Raw genomic sequence first — 23242 nt, forward strand, 5'->3', positions numbered from 1 at the left:
GAGTTGATCGCCACCCTGGGCTGTGGTCTTCGACAACGGCCAATATCGCAATGCGGCGGCTGATTACATGCATTTGATCCCGGGATGGGACCACAAACCTCCCAGTGACTTCCGCACTGCGGCTCGATCACAGATGACCGACTCCTATGATGTTATTCGCATTCTGGAAGATACCAACGTTGCCACGGCCCAGAAGACGGACCAGGGAATCTTTCAGCTCTCAGACGAAGCCGGAAGAACATGGAGTGGGAAGAAGCTGATTCTTGCCACTGGCGTCGAGGATGTCATGCTGGACATTCCTGGGTATGCCGAGCTCTGGGGCAAAGCCATGTAAGTTCTGTCATCGCTGCATCTGCGGTCGTGCGACGAATGCTGACATCGGACTCAGCTTTCATTGTCTGTACTGCAAAGGCTATGAGCAGCGAGGCGCGTCTGCTGGTGTTCTTGCCGTCGGCCCGCTAGGAAACGTTAATACTGCGCTTCACATAGCCCGTCAAGAGACGGCTCTGAGTAAACGGGTCACGCTCTATTGCAACGGCAATGAGACTCTAGCTGCTGAAATTGTGGCGGGCTTCGGGACCGCAACAAACATGAAGACGGATACGCGAAAGGTCAAGGAATTGGTTGCCGGCAGTGGCGGTCAAGGAATTGTGATTCGGTTCGACGATGGATCGGAAGCAGTGGAGGATTATCTTGCTCACCAGCCGCCCACGAGGCCTAGAGGGAATCTGGCTGATCAACTTGGGCTCGAGAAAGCACCCAATGGGGAAGTCAAAGTCTCAAGTCCCTTCCAGCAAGCCAGTCTGCGTGGAGTTTTCGCAGCGGGCGATAACGGCGCCATGCTGAAGAACGTACCAAATGCAGTTTTCAGTGGCCATGTGGCAGGACAAATGGCATCCACCCAGCTTTTGGCCGATTTGAATGGCCAAAAGTCGCTTTTCCCTCTGTAAATCACGCACGTGGTCGAAACGTAGTCACTAGTCAATAAAACAAGTGTTGCAAAAAATGCCCTCTTGAATAAGTTGAAACTTTGCAACCAGATTTTGGATGTAGGCTTAGAATATGACCTAGAAGTAATCATGTTCAGGATTTGATCTCGTCTTGATGGCATCACCACAGCCGCGCAATGTATAACAAGGGACAGTAGCAGCCACTCTCGACAGACCGGAGCCATCGATCAAACCGGTCCCGAATAAGCGCCGAGCCCTGAGAGTGTGCGGGCCGCAATTGATGTGATTTAATTCGTCTTCATCTCGATAAGTAGCGCTGGTAACCTTTTTGCAACACACAGAGCATCCATATCCTCCATCTTAGTCTCACGCTCAAAGTGTGTTTTACAAAGATGGCCGCGAATCCGACGTCCGTTTGTGACCTTATACGCGGTCATGCTCAAGATCAACCTGATTTGTTGGCAGTTTCCAAAAATAAGCAATCGCTAACTTATGCAGAGCTAGAGCATGCGTCACTCTGTATTGCTAGGATACTGACGAACCGCGGCTTGGGCCAAGGCGATATCATTCCTTTGCTTAGCTCACGTTGCCTCGAGATGGTCGCTTGCAGCCTCGCCATCCTCAGGATCGGAGCGACATTAGTACCCATGGAGCATGGTACTTGGAGCAACGACAGGATCGACACAGTATTGTCAAGTTTGGAATATAAAGCCCTGCTCGTCACGACGGAAACAGATCGGTGCCTAGCCAATGCCATCTACATCCACAACATAGATCAAGCACTCACTGGAAGCAACGGATACAAAGAGGAGCCCGCGATTCATGGCAGCTCCGTAAGAAGCAAAGATGTAGCATACATAATTTTTACGTCTGGCACTACCGGTATGCCGAAAGGTGTCATGGTCACGCATGAGAGCCTTTTGAACTATGTTTGGCCGGCGCACGCCAATGCACCCTTCAATCTAGGTGCAAAGCCATCAGACACCAGTTTGCTGCTGTTTTCGGTAGCCTTTGATGGTAAGTCTTTTGCCCACTCACTCGTGAAATACCACTTTTTATCAGTCCTGAACTGACTTGAGAGTTCCCGAAAAGCGTTCTACGGAGTCTTGTTCAGTACCTTGTGCAATGGGGGACATGTCTTGCTGTCGGAACCCGCCACCTTCATGGACGATGCGAAAAGTTGCACGCTTCTCCCAGCTACACCAACACTGCTCAGCACTCTAGCAGATGTAGCGCCTTATAGCAAGGTTCGCGGCATCTTCCTCGGCGGGGAGGCTCCAACGCTGGAATTGATCAGGAAGTGGTGGACGCCATGCCGCAGCATGTGGAATGCTTATGGCCCGACAGAAGCGACGATATCCATCACAATGGCAGAACTACGCCCGGACATGCCCATCACTCTGGGGAAACAAATTCGTAACAGCGAGTTGCTTTTGCTCAACTCTGATCTTGAAGAATCTATAGAAGGAGAATTGTGCATCATGGGCTCGAGTGTTTTGGCCCTCGGCTATTATAAGAATCCGGAGCAGACAAACGAGAAATTCGTCACATGGAGCGATCGACGGCTTTATCGCACCGGAGACATGGCAAAGCAGACTCAACATGGTCTCATTTTTCTTGGTCGCAAGGACCAAATGGTCAAGAATCGCGGGTTTCTCATCAACCTGGAGGCGGAGGTTCTGCCTGCGCTCTTGTCGCAAGAAAATGTCCATTCTGCAACGGCAATGATGTATCGCCAAAGACTAATCGCTTTCGTGACACCCGCCAGAGTAGACGGGGAGAGTCTGCGTCGCAATCTTTCTTCGCAAATCGACCAGTTTCTTGTCCCAGACGAAATACACAGTAGGGAACGCCTCCCTCAGACAATAAACGGCAAGATCGATAATAAAGCTTTGTATCAGCATTTGGTAAAGAGAGACATCGGAAATGATGGACCTGGAGACCAGGCATGCGAGACAAACTTCGACTTGCTCAAGCTGGCCATTGCAGACGCTCTCGGCATACCGGCCCGCGTAGTCAGAAATGACCTTTCGTTTACTGACTTGGGTGGTAACTCCCTGCTGGCAATCAAGCTACTTTCAATTCTCAGACAAAAGGGTCTGTCCCTATCTATTCCATCTCTTTTTTTGATGCCAACCATATCGGAAGTTTCGAGCAGTCTCGTTGAACTCGAGATGCCCAAGTCCGAACTCAATGGTACTGGGCAACCTGAACGGACAAACGAACTTGTGGGCACTCTCTCGAAAAACCATGCCTTCATGACAGATGTTCAAAAAGGGATGGTACGATCAACGCTCAATGATCCTCCCGCAGGATATATGGTCATCACAATTTCTCTTCACCAATCGGCTGGTAACATCCAGACCCAATGCCTCAGCGACGCGGTGCACCATGCACTTCAGCGACACGACATATTCGCTTCTTCTTTTGACATGGCAATGGGCACCATCATCAGAACTGCAAATTATAAGCATGACTGGGCCGTCGAGAATGTTGGTTCTTTGAGGGTGAAGGACGTCTTGTCGGAGGAGACTCAGCAGCTTTTTGAGCGAACAAAAGCCAGCGATACATTACAGGAATTATTCACGCCCACCAACGCTTTCAAGCTCATACTAGGAGAGCATGAAGACTCTGTTCTTCTTTGGCTGGTACACCACGCTCTTGTTGACGGATGGTCAACAGCAAATATTCTAAAGGACATTCGATCACGGCTCCTGGCTGGAACCAATGTTGTTTCGGACCGACCACGGCAATTCTGCGACTATTCTGCCGATCTAACTTTGCATTTGGAGCGGTCTTATACGAGCGCAAAGTGTTTCTGGACGCAGTCCATGGCGGGCCACCTCGATGGGACTGAGCTCAAAGTTGCGCGGCCTGAAGGCACCGAATGCGAGAAGGAACATTTTGAGAATCGTCGATTAAGCCTCGGTATTTCTTTGGCTCAAATCGAGGTAATGGCCAAGGCACTTGGATTCAGCCCTGCAGTTATTCTGCATGCAGCCTGGGCATTGCTGTTGAGCCGATACGCATGTGAAGAAGCAGTTGTCTTCGGAGGTGTCTTTTCAGCAAGGAACTTCCCCATCTCAGGTGTCGAGGAAATCGTCGGCCCTTTGATCAATACATGCCCTTTTCCGGTCAGAATACAGACGTCGGACAAGAAGACAGACTTCCTCAGCAATATCCAATCACTGCTACTACAGATCGTCGAGTACCAATGGTCTGCTTCTCAAATTCTGCAAGAGATTGCCTCGGGGAGCCTTGCGCGTATTTTTTCCACGGCATTGTTTCTAGAGTATGATTTGCCAATGCACGAGAGCTCCGACCAACAAGAGCTGCCATCGTGGACTTATGATCGGGCTGACTGGCCCGAGTTTGGCCTTACAATGCAGGTGAAAGATGCTGGGGACTCTTTGGAACTTCGGGCAGTGTTTAAAAGATCTCGATACAAATCGGAGACTATTTCCAGACTCGTTGAACACTTCAAGAATCTCTGCTTGTCTTTGCTGAGCCCAACTACGAATACACTAGCGGAAGTGAGTGACAGGATGCTCGGCCTGAAGGAGACTTTGTGTTTGACGCGTAGTTCAACCTCTTTTTTCACACCATACTCTGGACATCAAACATTGAAGGCCGCATTCGAGGCTGGGGTTGATACTTGGCCACAGTCGGTTGCGATCAAGTCACCGCTGCGCGAGATCACCTACAGAGAGTTGGATCTTACGTCAAATTACTTGGCAAGGTCCATAGCAGAGATTGTCCGCCCGCGAGAGGTGGTGGCTCTTTTGGGTGATGGCAGCGAGAACTGGCTTCTTGGAGTCTTGTCGATCATCAAAGCTGGCGGAACCTACTTGCCTCTCGATACCAAACTACCTCCACAGCGGATGGAGGCCATGATGGAAACAGCCGGTGCAGTGTTGTGCATCTATCCTAATCAAGAGTGCTTTGCTACCTTTTCCTGCCTTTCCAAGGCTAAATATCTGCTCCATGAACGTCTGAAGACGAAACAAGATGGCAGTAGTCTGACAAAAAGATTGGGAATCTCTACACAGCCTGACGACTATGCTTACATCATGTTCACGTCTGGGTCGACGGGCACACCGAAAGGCATCAGGGTAACTCACCACGCGACAATGTCGCATCTCTCATTCGAACCAGCACGTCTACATGCCCGTCCCGGAAGACTGCATGCACAGATTTTCTCTGCCGGATTCGATGTCAATATTGCAGAAATCTTTGGCACGCTGTGCTATGGAGCGACATTAGTCCTCAAAGACCCTGCTGACCCATTCGCGCACCTCAGTCAGGTCCATGCGACGATGATTACGCCCTCGTTCCTCTCGGTACTCTCCTCAAAAGATCTCCCGAACCTTGATACAATATACTTGATAGGAGAAGCTGTTCCCCAGAACCTCGCCGACAAATGGTCAACCGGAAGGACTCTCTACAATTTTTACGGGCCGTGTGAATGCACAATCGCTGCTTCATACGCCAGACTCGAGCCCGGAAGGCCAGTGACACTGGGTAGAACGATTCCCCGGGTTGGTGCTCACGTACTTGATCGCCTTTCCCGACAAGTGCCTGTCGGCGTCATTGGAGAGATCTGCCTCTATGGAGTGCAAGTCATGGAGGGGTATATCGGCAAAGATGCGGAAGAGATGACCAAGAGAGCCTTTGTTCAAGATCCGTTCAACCATGGCCAGCGCATGTACAGAACTGGGGACCTGGGTTATTGGACCGAGAATATGGAGTTATGCTTCATCGGCCGAGTTGACCATCAGGTCAAGGTTCGAGGATATCGAGTCGAGTTGCAAGAGATCGAAAACGCACTGCGACGATCGAGCGATACAGTGACCCAGTCAGTGGCGATTGTGTCCGAAAACACCATCTATGCCTTTATAACACCGGAAAGCGAAAACGTAGCCGAGATCAACAATTTCTTGCGTCGAGAACTGCCAAGCTACGCCGTTCCGCAGCTCATAACCGCACTGCCGTCGTTTCCGAGCACGCCGAATCAAAAACTCGATCGCAAGGCGCTCATGCGCTCAATAGAATCCGCAGTTTCCACAGACGTTACAATACATGACGAAATAGAGCGAATCATCTCGGAAGTCTGGCGGGAAGTTCTTGGTCTTGAAGAAGGCTTTGTCATATCGGTCAATGATGACTTCCTCACCATCGGCGGAAATTCATTACGCCAGATTGCCGCAGCGCAAAAAGTGTGCTCAAGAATGAGACTGAAAATACCATTGAGAATTTTTATCCTGCATACTCGCATAAGTTCCCTCGCCTCGGCGATTCGAGAGCATTCCGCTCAGAGCGAACAAACGGATCCTGGCTTTGTCTCTTTCGCCGAGTTTTCAAGTCAATCGAGCCCATATAACCCCAACTTATCATACCTAGAGAAAGAGTTCCTCAAAATGCATAAGCAGTCTGCGAGCAAGTCTGCTTTTAACGTTGCTCACAAGATTTCATTTTGCGGCAGCATTGATTTAGTTCTCTTGAGTCGCGCTTTCCAGATTGTTGTCGCGAAACATGACATTTTAAATGCAACCTACAGGGAAGTCGGAGGCATATCGCAGCGGATGATCAACAGGCAAGAGTTTACGTTCGACCATCTCCATGTGTCGGAACAGGCAACAAGAGATGAATACATCAGCAAGCCTTTTGATCTAAGCGGCCCTCTTATCCGGGCATCTCTTGCAAATACTTCGAAATCTACAGAAATCATTCTCGTCCAGCATCACATCATTACGGACCAGGTCTCCACGCAAGTACTCTTGGCTCAGGTAGGCGACGTGTATCGCATCTTGGCCAACAAAGGAGACGTCGACAAGTCAAGCGTTTCCGAAGGGCGTCTTATTCAGTATGATACTTGGGCATCGTGGAGAGAAGCGCAGCTTATAAAACAGCCTGAAAGAGCCCATTGTACGTTTTGGCAGTCACAATTTGGGGATCGCAGGAGTGAATTCTCGAACATGATCCAATCACACAAGTGTCCTTTAGGGATGGTTCACTCGATTCCCAGGCGCCTCAAACGCAACAGCTCGGGTGGCTCAATCGAGGTCTATTTAGCAGCAACCGCCATGGCTCTGCAAAACGCTCTCGGAATAAATGAGATTTGCATGGGCATACCATTCCTGGACCGACTTGAGCCAGGGTCTGAGCGATTGCTGGGTGTCTTCTTGGATGCGCTCCCTGTGCGTGTTGAAATGGACAAATCTGTGCCCATGCAAAGTTTGGTGCATACTATAAAACATACCTTGAAGTCTGTCATTTCTCACGCAATTCCGTCATTCCAGATCAAGGAGCTAGTCGGAAGAGACTTACTGTTCGACATCATGATCGTGTATAACCGATTCGAAGACCGAGTGACCCGGAGTATGGAAGTCCCAGGCGTCTCAATCGAAGTGGCGTCTATGAGAGCGCAGGGAGCCAAATTTCCCCTATTGGTGGAATTCAACGAAAGAAAGGATGATGTCGTCGTAGAGCTGGAGTACTTTGAGCACATATTTACTGATGAAACGTTGTCACAGTTTCTGCAAGATCTCTGCACTGCCATTAATTAACAAATACAACTTTCTTCTTCTCTTGAGTCTTTTATTCTCTTGTGCTTTCTTCAACATGTGTTTGTCTAAACTCATTGACGCAAATGGCAATTCGATCGAGGCCGCTCTCGAGCTTTTCCCTTTCACAGGCATAACAGATGCGGAACCAGCCAGGTGTTTCAAGATGATAATCCGTGCCTGCAGAGATGACCAACGCATTCTTCTTCAAGATTGATCTAAACACTTTTTCTTCCTCCATAGACGGCGAAGGACATAACCTGGCGAAGATGTACATGCCACTCTCGGCAGGTATGAATTCTATGCCATGCTTTTGCATGAACGTGGCCACCAGGGAATACGCCGACTCTAAAAGCTCTCTACCATGAGTATTTACGTACTCTATGTTTTTCGGGCTTAGGATAACCTTCTGCGCCACAATTGTTGCCATGGTTGATGTCTGACAGTGAGTACTCAAGGCGCCGCTCATGATGATATCACGGTTGTCTTGGGAGATGAAGGCACCCTAATCAAGTTTTAGAATATGACCCATGCAAGACTCCGAAAAACTTACTAAACGAACTCCATTGCATCCAAAGTCTTTACTCAGACTGTACAAAACATGAACCAGGCCTCTAGCATGAGTTGTATCCAGTGAAAGCGCTGAGACAAACCCGGCGGTTAAATTATCCTGAGTCGACTGCGTGTGCTGAGAAAGGGCATAGACCTCATCGGAGATCAGGTGAATGTTATTCTCGGAACAAAAGTTCAAAGTGGCTTGCAGCGTCTCTTGCGGATAGTTTCGGCCAAGAGGGTTATGAGGATTGCAAATTATTACACCTTTTACCGGAATCGCGGAAGCCGCCAGTGCTGCCTCGTAGTACTTGATGCTCTGGACACCGAAGAATTCGTCAAATGGTATCTGAACTATGACAGGCACGGCGTCATTATGAACCGAAATGGAAAGGTCCAGGCCTGGCCAGTACGGTGCAGCGATTAGGATCCCATCACCCGGATCGCATATTTCGCCAACCAGGGCATTTAACGCGAAACAACCACCGGCGCCCAAGACGAGGTGTGATTTGTCGACCTTGAGTCGCGGGTTGAAATGGGCATTGACTAGATCTGCTATCAGGCCTCTAACCTGCGAGCAGCCTCCGACGCCCTCGCTGTACGCCAAGTCCTAGCCAAACATATGAGTTTGGCACAATATATAAATATGACAAGAAAGGACTAAAGTGCCATGAATTGATTGCACTTGAGACCGACTTACCTTATTTGACCAAGTAAATGCCTTGAACGTATTGTCGAATTCGGAAAGTAACCCTTTCATCAAAAGCTGGTTTTCAGCAGTGCTAAGGTCAATGACAGTGGTATCTCCGTATAGGAGCGCGCCATGATTGTCCAATAGCTTGGGAATCAGGACCTGATTGCGCTTCAGAGACCTTTTGGAAAGCATTGCGCCGGGCTGTTGTAGACAGTCAGGAGTCAGTGAAAGATTTCTCACTACGCGAGAACTGAGCCATCTACATGAAAGGAAACGTAGCAATGTACGACCGCGTGGCCTTCAGGGATATAGTCGCCGAGCTGGTCCCGGCTCGGCGTCCTATCCGGATAAAACTCCCACAGTCCAACACAGCATGTCCCTCGCATAGAGGAGTGTGGTACACACAGTCATCCAATAAGAAGCCAGCTGGAAGATCTCCATAGACAATAGTAAGCTGATATCTCACGCTGGCTCAACCGATTTCGTGGCAGTGGTTATAGACGGGCCGAAAACCTTGGCTATTCAAGCAGTAGTAGTTTCGTGAGGCGTCTTGCTCCGATGCTGAACGGCATCGACTAGATTTCATCCATAAATGCTGGAGAAATATTTAAATGTTTACCAAACTTCGCTATCTATATCCCCTATTCTTACAACTCCTTCCTGCTAGACACCATAGTCGGTGGCCTTGTTTACTTCAGCATGGCGCTAGTGTATGTACCTACCAGACATCACATAATATTGATCGTGGTTTATGAGACCCACACTAACTTTAATAGCTTTGAAACAGTTGTTTCTCAAGTCAAGTGGATTATTCAGGCAAGTACTCCAATTCCTGCTAGCGTGATCGATTCTAACAACTTCACGTAGAGTCTCGTTGCAAAATGGAGCAAGGCATACCAATCATCCATTGCAGTTCAAGACGAATATTCCATAGACAAAGATTACCACAGGAGATTATGGGATGACGATGTCGGGACTATGCTCACCTCAATGATGAGGCTGGCTGGATATCCCGAAGAATCTCAAGCCATACATCGAGTTTTCTTCAATGAACACGTGGCACGGTCGCTTGGACCATATCCGACAAAAATGAAGGACAGATTGCTCTGGCATAGTTTCATGACTGATGACCATACACCACTGGAAATGAGTTGGAGCTGGTCCGATGATAGCGATACACCAGTCGTTCGATACGCAGCCGAGCCCATAGGTTGGCTTGCAGGCACTGCGTCAGATCCATTGAACAGCAAAGCCACTGTTGTCTGCCTCGGAGATACTCTTCCCTGGGCTCCAAGTTTAGATCTCAAATGGTACAAACACTTCTTGAGAAGTCTTGTCGCTGACACCAAGGCCGAGCAATCGCCGCGGACTTTGGCGGCAGAGCCACCCTCGCAGACCTTTATCGCATTCGATCTGGAGAAAGAGAGCATGACGGTGAAATACTATTTTCTTCCGGCATTAAAGTCGACTGTTTGTCACAAGACAAATCTCGAGCTGATTGAAGAAAGCATTTTGAAAATGCCCGAAGCCGACAACTCTCTGACCTCCTGTCTGGACACAATCACCACATATATACGGTCACAAACTCCCGACAATGAACTACACGTCGAGATATTCGCAATTGATTGCGTGAGTCCAGCCGACTCCCGTCTTAAAATCTACGTTCGGTCAAGAAATACAACCTTCGACGGCATGCTTGACGTCATGACTCTCGGGGGTCGAACGTCCAAGTTTTCTGATGAGACAGTTGGATCTTTGAGGGAACTTTGGTGCGCCTGTTTTTCTGTAGAAAATACAACAGAGGCCATGTCGCAGCCACTGAAAAACAAAAATCACCGTACAGGAGGTCTTCTTTACTACTTTGAGTTGAAGCCGGGGGCAAAAATGCCGACCTCAAAGGTTTACCTGCCAGTCAGACACTACGCTGAATCCGATGATCAAGTTGCGCGAGGATTATCAGAGTATCTCTTGAAGCGAGGAAAATGCCTGAATGGAAGATTACCATACTATGACGGGGTTGCCAAGCTATGGTGAGTCGAGAGATTTTGCGTATGGGCATCACATTTACTAACTTTGCATCGATAGTAAGCACAGAAGTTTAAAAGATGGCTTGGGTTTTCAGACGTATATTACATGTGCCGTCAAAAACGGCGCCGTGTCTGTCAATGCATACTTTAACCCGGAGACATGTCGCGAAATTGTGTAATTGGTGTCCAACGTGTATCTTAGTCTCATGTTTTAGAAATGCTTGAAATACGATGAATTTTGTATCTGTGAAATTTGACACAAGTTATGGATTGGGCAATGGCAATGGTCGTGCTGTCAGTATTCCAACTATCTGATATGATGAGAGGTCGAAGTTTCAGTCGGGAGCTGTGGACAAGGTGGCAGAATTTGGTATATACCACTTGCATAAATGGCTATCCCTTTCAGCTAATAGAAGCAATTGAGGCTTTAAAAATTCTGGTGTAACACTTGACTTGTAAAGTGTAGCGCGTGCAGTGATTTGGTGTCAATAGCATTCCTATTCATTACCCTGCTGTAGTTATTGGACACAGAAAATAGAAGTATTCCGTCCTAGCAACACTTTCTGCAGACCGTAATAACTGCCGACTTCCACATGGGCGCCCCAAAGATCTATGACTGCTCAATGAAGATATCGGAGGATCTGGAGTCAAATCGGAGAAATGCTGCCGAAATGTCGGTCTCGGTGATTATGGGCAGGCTCGGTGCCGGAATCGCCGATAAAGGGTGGCGGGTCTCATCATCATCCTCACCAAGGGCAAGCTTATGTCAATAGCATCTAAGCGGCATTATATCACTGGGCTGCAAGAGTTACCACAGTTACCGAATTCACTCTGTGTCATCAGACTTGTTTCTCATGGCCCGATTGACTGGCAGCTCTGTAACCGCTAGACCTAACCATGACAGCGATATTAACGACCACTCTCCTTAAGAACGTACTGCCAATACTGGCTGTACTAGTGTTGGTACGTCTATGTAAGCCAGGAACAGCTCAGTGGATGGTCGAGAGCATTGTAACGGTAAGTGCACCCAGTCTTGGCATATCGTTTCTTCAAGCTCACTGACTAAAGATGCTTGTAGAAACTTCTATTGTTTGTCCATCCTGTACGAGACGACCAGGGAAACCAAATTCCTGGGCCCAATTGGCAATGGCTGAATGGACAGACGTTGGACAAGTTCCTAGACGGCAGAGGAAAGGCTCAAGAGTGGCAGAAGTTTGGCCAGATTTACCGAATTTGGGCTTGTTCCAATCCGGAAATGTACGTTTCACCAAGCTACAACCATCTCAGCAAGAGATTTTATCCTCCTCGTCTGACTGAACTGGCGACAGCGTCATCACAAAGCCCGAGGATGTCAGGGCATTCCATACCGACTCCAGTTTTCATAACAAGGCCCAGTCAAGCAATGCCGGATGGCTGTTTCACCAGCTGTTGGGAGAATGTATGGGTCTCATCAACGGAACTCGATGGAACAAGGTCCGCTCTGAGTTCGGACCAGCCTTCATTCATTCTGCCGTGGTTCAGAAAGCTCTTGACATAAGCAAAGATGCCAAGCGCTTTATTGGGAACTTTGGCACATCACCTGTACTTACCATGCATGCCGCAAGCACGGTGTCGCGATTTCCATTCTTTTGTACAGCTAGCCATCTGTATGGGGAGCTCAGTTGTGAAGAGCAGCTCGAGTTATGGGAACTTGGCCAGCGCAATCTGCAAATGATGGGACATATACTGTCAGGCGGACTGTTCAGGTTCCCCATCGCCCGTTACTTCCATAGAAGTGCCGCCCATCGTCTCGCGAGTTTTTCGCACGATTGGACACAGTTCAATCGACGGATCTACCACAAAAGACTCAACAATGGCTTTCAACCACCCATCGTTTCCATCTGGCAGAAGGTCATTGATGGCACCTTGACTGAAGACGAGGTAAGCAGCCAAGCTGTCAAGCTTAAAATTCTCAGTTTTGACACGAAACAGGTCGTCCATACTCTCAGTGAGATCCTGTTTGCCAACTTGGATGTTTCAACGGGCAATCTGTCATGGCTTGTGATATACTTGGCAAAGTACAAAGACATACAGAACCAGCTTGTGCAAGAGCTCAAGCAGAATGAGAAGGATTTGGACAGCTACTGCGCACGAAAAGATACGTTACTGGCGTATTCCGTCCTGGAAACACTTCGGCTTCGTCCTTTTACGGGTAAGAAAAATCACGAGCTGAATTGGAGTAGGCGCACAGCTGACCTTACGGTGCAGTATTTTCTATACCCGAGAGTTCTCCTAAAGACAAGGTGCTCCAAAATTTCAGAGTACCTCGAAACGTGAGTGGCGTTATTTCGTGAATTCGCTGGTCACATCCAACTAACACTTCCAGACTTCTGTTGTTGTCAACACGTTAGCCATCAACTACAACCGCGAATTCTGGGGTGAGAAAAACGAGATCTTCGACCCTAATCGGTTCAGGTCAATCAAAAACCTTGAGGTGAGTTTTATATACAAAATTAATTATTCGAGGCGGACTGGGTGCTCATCTACTATATCAGCTGCGATACAACTTGTTTGCTTTTGGCATGGGAAGCAGGAAATGCTTGGGGTCACATTTTGCAGAGATGATGATGAAATACTTTGTCATTCATTTGCTCGATTTGTACTCCCTAGACATCCCTGTAGGTAAGAAGGCCAAAAAGGAAGATACGTCTATGGATACCTGGGTACCCATCCCAGATATGGAAATTATACTGCGCAGACGACCATTCAGTTTATTCCAAAGCCAAACGGGATGAGGAAGACACATTCAAGGTAGAAATAAACTATCAAGCCTGTGTTACTGCTTTTTAATATCTGACTATGGTGTAAAATTGTTCGTCAAAAAGAAGCACATTGGGCATTCTTGACCTCTTGATATCGCTTACTGTCCAAGTACTATTTTGAGACGCCGAAAGTTTCACAATATTCCACATTATCTGTTTCAAGAACCAATATATAAATGCAAAATTTAAATGACATGGTTAGAGCGAGGATATCCCTTCACTACCAAAGATTACACAAGTCATCGACCGTGTACTCGAATTTCCTCTTCAGTCATCCCCAGCCTATTGTTCTCAAACATAGCCTTCTCGATATAAGGCAGCTTATCAACAGCTTCACTCCACGCCTTTGTCTTTGGCCAGTTATCAAAATCAATCCTGGCATTTTTCGCAACCCTAGGGTTGGCAAGGGGTTGAATGGCAAAATCGGCAAGGGTCGGGCGATCGGCCAGGGCCACCCATTTCTGGCCAGGCTCGCTCAGTCTCTTTTCCAAGATGTCATATTCTCGTTTGATGGCAGTTTCGACGACTTGAAGTGCGGGGGCAAGTTGAGGATCGTTGCGCAACTTGAGCCACCACTCGCCCGTGGCCCCCAAGCCTGCAGTGTACGCAATGAGCCAGTTCATGACCTGGGCGCGCTCGATTGCCGTCTTGCCAATGTAGAGGCCGTCTTTGTCGTATTTTTCACAGAGGTATATCAGCATTGAAGTGCTGTCGAAAACGTTCAATCGCCGCTTCTCCCCATTCCCGGCTTCAAAGACATCAACATCCTCCATGGCGGGAAGCTGCTTGTAGGGATTGATTTCATGATACCAAAGCTCGTCTGGCAGAGATTTAATCAGGTGAATTGAGTAAGGGACTTTAAGAGCTTCAAGAATCATGAGAGGCTTGAGACTGTTGGCGGTTGGGGCCGGAATAGCTGATTCAGGATTAGCACAGGACACGTCTTGGTTCAGGAGCTGGGAGCTCGATTGCCATACCCTTCCGCACGTAAAGAACTAATTTGTCCTGAGGGACATCGGGATGTCTGGAATTGTCTTTCTGCGAGCCCATGTTGATATCTTGCGGGATGAAACCGTGAATGATGTAATTGTTCACTGTGGCAAGGTGTCGTGGAGATGACTGTTGCGATTCTATAGACTAGAAGACGATGATTGTCAAAGACTTGTTCATTGCCCCGGCGAGGTTTCGAGTAGCTAATGTGCGACCGTATTCGAGCACAGACACATCGGCCACAAAGGGATTTGACGCTTTACGGCGCGACACGGCGCGGTGGTTTCGGAAAATGAGCTTTGGTGTAATCGCATACACAGCATGCAGCCTACTCACTTAGTACTCCGAGCCAGGTGCCGAGAAATAAGCACCGGTCGGAGGCCGACCCGGTGATTTAAATAAGTGCGTTTACAGCGTTTCGGATATTCACGTATAGAACATATAGAACATACTATGGCGCAGGGAAGAGGTGTGTATACTGGCGCAGTGAAACTTTTGACAGCTGACCAAGGAAAAGATGAAACGCTGAGAAACTAGTATCGTGATGCAGCAGGAGAATATAGGGGTATTTTTAGAGATTTGGTATAGAAATTCCTCTGTATTATGATATGAATAACTCTATGTAAAAAGACTTGCCAAAACAGACTATGGGAGTAGATTAAGCTAGGTAGAAAATCCTTCATTATGTCAATTGCGACACATATAGACCTAAGGCTCCTGCTCTTCTCGGGATTGGCTTGCTTTTGGCATCTTCACAGATCGCCACTGGATGCCAACCGCACCGAGCAAGGTTGCCGCACATAAACCAGTGACGATGAGGAAAACGACACCTATGACATGAGCATAGACGGGTATAACTTTCGGGAGTTGGTCCGTATCAAAGAGGTTTTTGAAATCAGTCAAGCCGCCTTGGATGATTTTGCGGGTATCGAACCCTGGCAAAATATTCGCGACACCCGTGGCAAGCCTATTCAGAAAGACATTCTGTGAAACAGCCACAAAGATGGCTCCGCCCAACATTTGCATCATGTTGATGAAGGCGACCCCGAAAGGCACGTCTCCTTCAGCAAGGACATGCTGCGCGCATACTATGGGTTGTTGGAGACCGAAGCCTATGCCGAAACCGAGCAGCGCCTGATATCCGATCCATTTCGGCTGAGGCGTGTCTACGTCGAAAGTCGAGATGAGACCAGCACCGACAGAGGCCAGAAGCGTGCAGAGCAGCATGGAGGGATTGTAATAGCCCGTAATGTTTGTGATGATGCCAGAAATGATGGACATGACCAAGAATCCCAATATCAGCGGCATGACCATGACACCCGACGAAAGCGCCGAGGCGTTTTTGATGGCCTGGAAGTAGATGGGCAAGTAGGTAACCGCGATGAACATGGCTCCCGAGCTGCAGAGGGCGAAGATGGAAGCGAACCAGATGTTTCTGTTCTGGATAATGGTGGTGGGTATCGCGCGCGACTTGGGTAAAAAGATCTGTATAGTCAAGAAAATAGCCGTCAAGACGGCGAAAACGACGAGCATGGCAATGACACGGCCATCGCTCCATGGGTAGACGGCGCCTCCCCATTGAAGGCCCAGCACGAGACAGACAAGTGCGACAACAAGGATGAGGATTTCGGGAATCTTGGCGTAGGCAAGTTTGTCCTTGAAGGTCCAATTGGCGTATTGGGCGTCGATGGGCGTGGTAACGAAGAATGTGAGAATGACGGCGGTGATGACACCAAGAGGGACGTTGATGATGAAGCACCACCTCCAGGTTGCGCCGTCGGCAAATGCACCACCGATAAATGGACCGCACAAGCTGGCAATGCCAAACATGCCCGTGGTTATACCAAGCAGAGCCGGGCGCCGCTCCATGGGCGCCGCATGAACCAGAACAAGTGTGCTTCCTGGGAATATGCCTGCGGCACCGAGGCCCGCGATGGCTCGGCCCACGATGAGGGCCGTCGAGTTCGGGGCGGCAGCGCATATGACAGAGCCCAGCTCGAAAATTGCGAGGGCGATGAGGAGGACAATCTTGACAGACAGGGTCGTGTAGAGCTTGCCATAGGCGATTTGGAAGGAAGACGTGGTGAGGAGATAGGCGGTGGTGTACCAGCCCACATCCTCGATTGCTTTGAACTCATTTGTGATGATGGGCACTGCGGTGGTGATGACGGTTTGGTCCTGCAAACTGGCTCAGTTATCCTGTCCCGGGCAACAAGTGGCGTCTGCGGCGGCTTACCAGCCCACAGAGAAATAGCGACAAGCAGAGCGACGCAACAATGATGACGAGTTTGAAGCCAGAGGCATATTCCTTCCTCCGCTCCGCTCCATCGACGTTGATGTCCCGCTCGGCCGTGCTGGCTTCCGGCGTCGTCTGGCCGTGTTTCTCAGCTTCGCTGCCCGACATGTTATCCGAGGCGCATCACCTTGTACACTTGCGCAGACCGTAAGGGAAAATGCAAAGACGAGAATCAAGCTCCAAGGTAGATGCAAAAAAAAAAAAAAAAAACACCAACAAAATGAAGCACAGGAGACGAGCAGGAAGCTCTTTCAGGCGTGCCCGGAAACTTTGTCGGAAACTTGTCGGAGACTAAGTGACACGGACGAGACAGCACGAGGCTCTGCCATGCAGCGATGGTTGCACGCGTCTTTGCCGACACACCGAGTTGGATAGAATAAAGGAGCTACGGCCACCATAAATGCCACTCGAGCCTGACAAAGGGCCATGGAATGAAAACAGCCTGGCCTTTGGTGATTATCGCCCGCGCTGCTTCCCACACGACACCACTGTCACCAGACGTTTCTGGACCATATTGATGACCATGGACACGACGACGGGCCCCGACGGGCCGGCATGGTACTTTGGGTATGGAGCCAACATGGCTGCGTCAGTCTTCATCGAGAGGCGCAAAATCCGACCGCTGCGCACTGAAGTGGCTTACATCCCGTCTCACGCACTGTGCTTCAATGTACTCGGCATACCTTACGTCGACCCTGGCAACGGCGGAATACGGCCCCTTTGTCCGGAAACCACCGACCCAACGGCTTGCGTGCATGGAGTTGCTTACCTCCTTACCCCGGAGGATCTCAAAAAAGTGGTATTGAGCGAAGGGTGCGTTCCAAGCCCGTGCCGGTGGTTGCGCCTCGGACCCTTCAATGTGGCTACATGTACATAGAATGAAGCAGCATCAGCTTGGCTAACCAGATGCGGCTCACAGCGGAGGAATCGCATACAACGTGGTCAAGCTAAATGCGAAGCTACTGCAGGACGGGTCGACTATCCAGGTGAATACCCTGATGGGCAGACATAATGTCGCTGCTCAGAGCGAGCGACTTCCGTCGACGCGGTACATTGTAAGCACTCTCCCTGCCCCATCCTCTCTCCGTGCTTTCGGGACATCGTTTGAACTTGTCCAACTAATGGAGCGGGTATTCGTTTCTCGATTCTCCAACAGGGCGTTTTGACCCGAGGCGCGCATGAGCAGAATTTACCGCAATGGTACCAGCAGAAACTGGCCAAGCAGCCAACGTACCAGCCCAAGAGTGGCTGGTGGTTCCAGCTGGGCGTGACGCTATTCCTGTGGCCATGGACGCGAGCGGGAGTCATTACGGAAAGATTGGTCTATAAGTACCAGGGTTCTGATGGCCACGTCCCGGCCTGGTTTTTGTTTATTTTCGATTGCTTACTGCGCCTAATGTGGGCACAGCATGATTACTTTCATGGCCCAATTTTTGGCCGCGGGGACGGGCGGTAGATGGGAATCGAGCAAATGGTGTTGAAGGGGCTTTTTTTTTAAAAAAAGAAAAGAAAAGAAAATTGTTCCTGCTGCATACTACCCTATGTTCCCATGTGGCTTGTCATGCTCGGCATTAGGATACAGTCTTTTCACATGGGTACGAATCCCATCATCCCACAACTGAGGCACTTTATCCTCCAAAACAGAAATCGACCGACGGTGCGAGGCAGCAAATTCCTCCACGTCCCTCAACACCCTTATCAGGTTGAGGCCAATGACTTTTTCCACATCTTCAGGAGAGATGCCCCTCTCCAGCATCCTCGCCACGACATTGGGGTATTTGGAGACGTCTTCCAGACCCTGAACGTGAGTGGGCATGCCGTCGAAATCCGAGCCCAAACCCAAGTGATGATAGCCTATCCTGTCTCCGACGTACACAATGTGGTCCACGACGTCGTCTACTGTAGACTTTTCGGGCTCTTTGTTTGTCAGCCATGGAATGAAGCTAATCATGATGATGCCCCCATTTTCTTTGAGCAGATCCAGAACATGGTCCGGCACATTTCGGGCATGAGGGACTAGAGCATAGCTTGATGCAGGGAAAGAAACGTGAGTTAGCGAGAATGGCATGCCATTGTGCTTGTGGCTTTCTGTACGCACGCAGATGAGTGTGAAAATATAACTGGTGCCCGCGACACATTCAACGCATCAACCATGGCTGCTTCGCTGACATGGGATAAATCCACGATCCTGATATAGCACGTCAACCTAGTCCGAAAATGGACGCCATGCGAATTCCGCTTCTTACATTCCTATGCGGTTCATCTCACGCACCATGTCCCTTCCGTGAGAAGAAAGTCCATGGTGAGCGGGAGCCTTGGACGTCTGTTGGCGTAAGTACTCTGCAGACCTTGAGCGCCAGAAAGGGGGGCCACTCACGGCGCTGTCCACGTAGAGATTATTCTTCCCGTGCGCCAGGGTCACGTAGCGGACGCCGAGTCTGTGGAAGATGCGCAGGGCGCTGCTGCTATTCCCAATCTGGTGCAAGCCCTCTGCGCCCATGAGACTGGCGCATTTGCCGCTCTTGAAGATGCGCATAATGTCTTGTGATTTGTGGACAATCTCGAGCTTGTCAGGGTACAAGTCGACTATGCGGTACAACAAGTCAATCTGCTGCACCGTGTCCCGCAGGCTGTAGAGGTGAAGGGCATCTGAGAAGTCATCTTCCTCCTTTGGGCTGAAGCCGTTGTCAGAAACATGGTCGTTTTACCAGGTCAGACGCTTGAAAACAACAACTGCACCATTCAACGTAGACGCTCCAGAATACAGCGCCGGCTCGGCCCTCGACCAGTCTTTTCAAGTCGACATGGCCTGCGAGATCCCGCTGGGACTCGAAACGCTCATCGACTTGGAAGTCGTAATAGGCTCGAATCATGTGCATCCAGTCATTGTGTCCGTCTGCTGGGAGGTCAGCAATGCGGAAAATAGTCGACGTTTCGGAACATCGGCAGGCAACAAGGGGTGGATACCTATCAGAGGTACCCTGGACATCAACTCCAGAGCCTGCTCGAGACTGGAATGCTCCGTCGAACCCATCTTGTCCATGATGATGACGCTTTTGGCGCTGGGCCTCGGGCGGTTTCAAGCTGCCGCTTACGGTATTTAATCTCGTCTATCCCAAACGACGCGCACGAAGGACGCTGGCGAGTTTAGTTGCAACTTGCAGAAACCATTGGACCCTTAACTACATATGTATTTAGTGCGCTTGGCAGCGGGCGTGGGCCATCGGCATGATTTGCTGCACGGGTAGTACATTCGGCGACTCAGAATGCTTGTTTAATTTCCGAGCCAATCTGTTGTTTTAAATGGCAGACGTATGTATATGACACCAGACAGTAGTACATGTACCATGTACCAGACACTACCAGACCCCCATGCTTCTCCCCGTGATGATACCGTTGACAGCCAAGTACCTGGGTACATACTTGCGTGAGTGTGGCCCTCCCACCATGCATGTAGTGTCGACACCACTAGGCGCAATGCCCACTTTTTATAGTGTCAACAGTAGGTGGCAAAATCGACTTTAAATTTCCTCCTCCCCCGCCCCCATTTCGGCTCCGGCCCTCCTCCCGTACGCCAAGTAGTAGTACCACTGGTTCCCCACCCGCTGCAGCTCGTCACGCAGCTCCTCCTCCAGCCTGTCAAACTCGTGCTCGTCCGGAAAGTCGGCTTTTCCTGTGCGACGGACTGGTGGTCAGCAAAGCGTGGCCTCAGCTGCCCGACGCGGCCCAGACGCCCCTGCGCCTCGGGCGTCCTGTAAAAAGGTCAGCTTACCTGCCGTCATGCGCTTCATGGTGCGAAGCATGTTGAGGCACAGCTCGGTGGACCACTCTGCCTCGTGCGTATTGCTGGCCGCCGCCCCGAGGGACACCGTCTGGACTAGCGCGTGCACCTGCGTGGCCCCCGCGCCCCGCAGCCAGCCGGCGAGTCGGACGCCGGGATCGGGCAGCTGGCCGATGCTGGCCCACGCGGCCACGGCGATGTCCCGAAAGCGCATCATGGCCTTGTGCGCCTCGCCCTCCTGGATGCTGAGCATGTTTCCCTCGTGGAGCTCGATCCAGCCGCCCGGCTTGGCGAGCGTCACGAGACTGGCGACGGCCCGCTGTGCCTGCTCGTCGCTGCGGCATGCTGCGAGCACAAAGCGCTGGTGGACAATGTCGAAGCTGCCCACCATGGACTTGTCCCATGGCTCGAAAATAGACTGCGTCTGCAGTGTCATGTTGCTCGGCCGCTGTGCTTCCGGGGGGAATTGTCCCGTTGCAATGTCTGTCCCGACCAGCCGCGCCGTGTCGGGCACGACGGCTGCCAGGTCGAGCAGCCAGTTTGCTTGCGCAGTCCCTGAATCTAGAATTCGCAAGTTGGGCAGGTCCAGGTTGGCCGGCGCCACGAGGAGCTTGCCTCCCATGATGGACTTGACGAGTGCGTGTTGCACATTGAGGCGCTCGTTTTCGCTTGGGTGTCGCGAGCGTCCACTTACCACGGATTCCATGACGGGCCAAGGATAGAATCTACCTCGTGCTGTATGGAGCCTGTTGTGCAAAACACGGAGGGTTAGGGTTACGCACTTTTTGGTTCCTGCCGTCTGATCAATGCTGCTTTCAATGCTGCAAATGTAAAGAGCGGGTTCACTAATGAGACTGGTCCACTCCCATTCTGACTGCAGTATACGCCCATCTACTTCAAATACTCGTGCTGCTCACTCATCGGCACACGCTCTAGCAAGCTCCCCACGTCCGATGGAGGTTTGCGGCCCGGTCAATTAAACGCCGAGAGTGGAGGCATTAGATGCGTGCCTGGCACGTTTGTGTACGCGGAACGGCACCCTCATTGCCACGGGCACACGGAAACATGCGGCCATTCAGGCCAATTCGTCTGTATGTTGCTACATGTATCCACGCCAAACATGTCTGGTGCTTGGATGTCACGCACACACACGCCGCTGCCAGTCTCGCCATTCCAAGAGCCAATTGCGCCATTTCGACGCATGTTGCATCCGGCAGAAGCACAGTTGATGACTCTGAATAAATTGCCTCTACGTCGCGATTCATTTCACACAATGGAGATGCAATTTCCTGCTATAGCACCGTGGCCGTCTCTTCCCCAATCCTCTCAAACCCTCTCTTCAGCCTCCGTGCTTCCGACTTGAGAAAGTCCACCTGGGCGGTTTCACTGCGCAGGAACTCGACCCTCATTTCAAACTTGTCCACAACCTGGCGGAGCTTGGTGATCATGGAGCGCACAATCACCTTCTCCAGCACATCGCCCAGCTGGCCCGACATGTCATAGTTGCCCACTCTGATCTGCGCGCGGGGCCGGCACGTCTCGAGCGACGAGTCGGTAAGGGGGTGCATGATTTCCAAGAGGAGAGACAGCACGACGGCGGCGAGCACATAGACCTGGACCTCGACACCGCACGTGTGGCACTGCAGAAACCGCGAGACGCAGGATGCCGTCTCGCGGGTGTGGTGCAGCACATGGTCCAGGGCTGCCGCAGACCGGTCCGTGGCCGCCGCGTGGACGTGGTTGATTTGCCGCGTCATGGTCCTCACGCAGCAACAGCTTGCTGCGGCATCCGTGTACTCCCTTGAGGAGGAGGACGGAGTGCCAACAAAGATGCAGCCCGGGTCCATTTCACTCGCTACAGGGATATCCCCAACGGGTTTTGAACTACAGCTTTGCGGAGGCGTCTGATACGCATTCTGTCCGAGTTAGCCTTCTGCATCGCCGTCATTGCCAACACGGAGCCCACTCACCAGGAAGGAATCAAGATCATCGGCTCCAAATGTTGGAAACGTCTCTCCCATCAGGGGGAAATGGGAGCTTGGCGTAGCTGTGACTGGGTCGGGAGAGTTGTTGCATGTGGAAGGGGGCATGTCGATAAAGTCGAGGACGTCGTCGGCTGGCCGAGGACAGACGGAGCTTCCCTGGCTCGTGATGTGGTCCGGCTGTGCTTCGCTCTCGGCGGCAGCCCTTGCTGCCTTGATCCGCTCAATTGTCTTTTTATTCAGACTTCCCTTGGGCTTGCCTTGGTGGGCTCGGTAGCTGTAATGGCACGGCACGTTGCTACAACGTGTCTTGGTTAGCTGCAGGCCGCGTCGTAGAATAGTAGAGGACGGGAAAATGCAACCTACTCTCTGAGACATCTTGAGCACGTTGCTTCTCCGGAACAGCGGACCTTGGCGGCATGACACGCATCGCACGCCGAACGGAGCTTCTTCAACCTGCCGTCCAGAGCCGGCGAGTCGGGTTGTTGAGAGTCGCTGGTGAACATTGTGCCAATGTAGCTTCTCGGCAGGCTAGATGTATAAGTCGAGGCCCTGGGATAAAGAGGGAAACGCAATACTCCACAAGGTCCCAAAGCGAAGGCGTTG

At 50.6% G+C, this 23242-nt stretch overlaps 11 protein-coding genes across 11 annotated transcripts; 5 read left to right on the forward strand and 6 right to left on the reverse strand.

Moving 5' to 3' along the window:
- Positions 1–133: 133 nt before the first annotated feature.
- MAA_00968 (thioredoxin reductase) lies at positions 134–950 on the forward strand (the record flags this gene model as incomplete). The annotated part of the gene is made up of 2 exons (XM_007818966.1): positions 134–330; positions 389–950. 2 exons carry the CDS (start codon positions 134–136, stop codon positions 948–950), a joined length of 759 nt encoding a protein of 252 aa, XP_007817157.1.
- Positions 951–1342: 392 nt separating this feature from the next.
- Positions 1343–7516, forward strand: MAA_00969 (non ribosomal peptide synthase; the record flags this gene model as incomplete). Its single annotated transcript, XM_007818967.2, has 2 exons — positions 1343–1967; positions 2043–7516. 2 exons carry the CDS (start codon positions 1343–1345, stop codon positions 7514–7516), a joined length of 6099 nt encoding a protein of 2032 aa, XP_007817158.2.
- Positions 7517–7547: 31 nt separating this feature from the next.
- MAA_00970 (aminotransferase GliI) lies at positions 7548–8951 on the reverse strand (the record flags this gene model as incomplete). The annotated part of the gene is made up of 3 exons (XM_007818968.1): positions 7548–8018; positions 8067–8675; positions 8766–8951. The coding sequence occupies 3 exons, from the start codon at positions 8949–8951 to the stop codon at positions 7548–7550; spliced, it is 1266 nt and encodes a 421-aa protein (XP_007817159.1).
- A 798-nt stretch (positions 8952–9749) lies between these two features.
- Positions 9750–10793, forward strand: MAA_00971 (Aromatic prenyltransferase, DMATS type; the record flags this gene model as incomplete). The annotated part of the gene is made up of 1 exon (XM_007818969.2): positions 9750–10793. The coding sequence occupies one exon, from the start codon at positions 9750–9752 to the stop codon at positions 10791–10793; it is 1044 nt and encodes a 347-aa protein (XP_007817160.2).
- Positions 10794–11683: 890 nt separating this feature from the next.
- On the forward strand, positions 11684–13560 carry MAA_00972 (Cytochrome P450 CYP5082C1; the record flags this gene model as incomplete). The annotated part of the gene is made up of 7 exons (XM_007818970.2): positions 11684–11803; positions 11865–12043; positions 12115–12706; positions 12758–12977; positions 13034–13098; positions 13152–13259; positions 13321–13560. 7 exons carry the CDS (start codon positions 11684–11686, stop codon positions 13558–13560), a joined length of 1524 nt encoding a protein of 507 aa, XP_007817161.2.
- A 266-nt stretch (positions 13561–13826) lies between these two features.
- Positions 13827–14637, reverse strand: MAA_00973 (Glutathione S-transferase; the record flags this gene model as incomplete). The annotated part of the gene is made up of 2 exons (XM_007818971.1): positions 13827–14503; positions 14565–14637. 2 exons carry the CDS (start codon positions 14635–14637, stop codon positions 13827–13829), a joined length of 750 nt encoding a protein of 249 aa, XP_007817162.1.
- Positions 14638–15285: 648 nt separating this feature from the next.
- On the reverse strand, positions 15286–16981 carry MAA_00974 (Major facilitator superfamily domain protein; the record flags this gene model as incomplete). The annotated part of the gene is made up of 2 exons (XM_007818972.1): positions 15286–16755; positions 16814–16981. 2 exons carry the CDS (start codon positions 16979–16981, stop codon positions 15286–15288), a joined length of 1638 nt encoding a protein of 545 aa, XP_007817163.1.
- Positions 16982–17396: 415 nt separating this feature from the next.
- Positions 17397–18039, forward strand: MAA_11480 (uncharacterized protein; the record flags this gene model as incomplete). The annotated part of the gene is made up of 2 exons (XM_011413474.1): positions 17397–17686; positions 17793–18039. 2 exons carry the CDS (start codon positions 17397–17399, stop codon positions 18037–18039), a joined length of 537 nt encoding a protein of 178 aa, XP_011411776.1.
- A 368-nt stretch (positions 18040–18407) lies between these two features.
- Positions 18408–19916, reverse strand: MAA_11481 (uncharacterized protein; the record flags this gene model as incomplete). The annotated part of the gene is made up of 6 exons (XM_011413475.1): positions 18408–18900; positions 18972–19061; positions 19120–19196; positions 19251–19548; positions 19613–19772; positions 19841–19916. The coding sequence occupies 6 exons, from the start codon at positions 19914–19916 to the stop codon at positions 18408–18410; spliced, it is 1194 nt and encodes a 397-aa protein (XP_011411777.1).
- Positions 19917–20394: 478 nt separating this feature from the next.
- Positions 20395–21360, reverse strand: MAA_11482 (uncharacterized protein; the record flags this gene model as incomplete). The annotated part of the gene is made up of 2 exons (XM_011413476.1): positions 20395–20546; positions 20646–21360. The coding sequence occupies 2 exons, from the start codon at positions 21358–21360 to the stop codon at positions 20395–20397; spliced, it is 867 nt and encodes a 288-aa protein (XP_011411778.1).
- A 586-nt stretch (positions 21361–21946) lies between these two features.
- MAA_00975 (Zn(2)-C6 fungal-type DNA-binding domain protein) lies at positions 21947–23142 on the reverse strand (the record flags this gene model as incomplete). Its single annotated transcript, XM_007818973.1, has 3 exons — positions 21947–22570; positions 22625–22934; positions 23003–23142. 3 exons carry the CDS (start codon positions 23140–23142, stop codon positions 21947–21949), a joined length of 1074 nt encoding a protein of 357 aa, XP_007817164.1.
- Between the last annotated feature and the right edge of the window lie 100 nt (positions 23143–23242).

Source organism: Metarhizium robertsii (genome assembly GCF_000187425.2).
Source record: "Metarhizium robertsii ARSEF 23 chromosome Unknown MAA_Scf_8, whole genome shotgun sequence".
Taxonomy (NCBI): Eukaryota; Fungi; Ascomycota; class Sordariomycetes; order Hypocreales; family Clavicipitaceae; genus Metarhizium; species Metarhizium robertsii.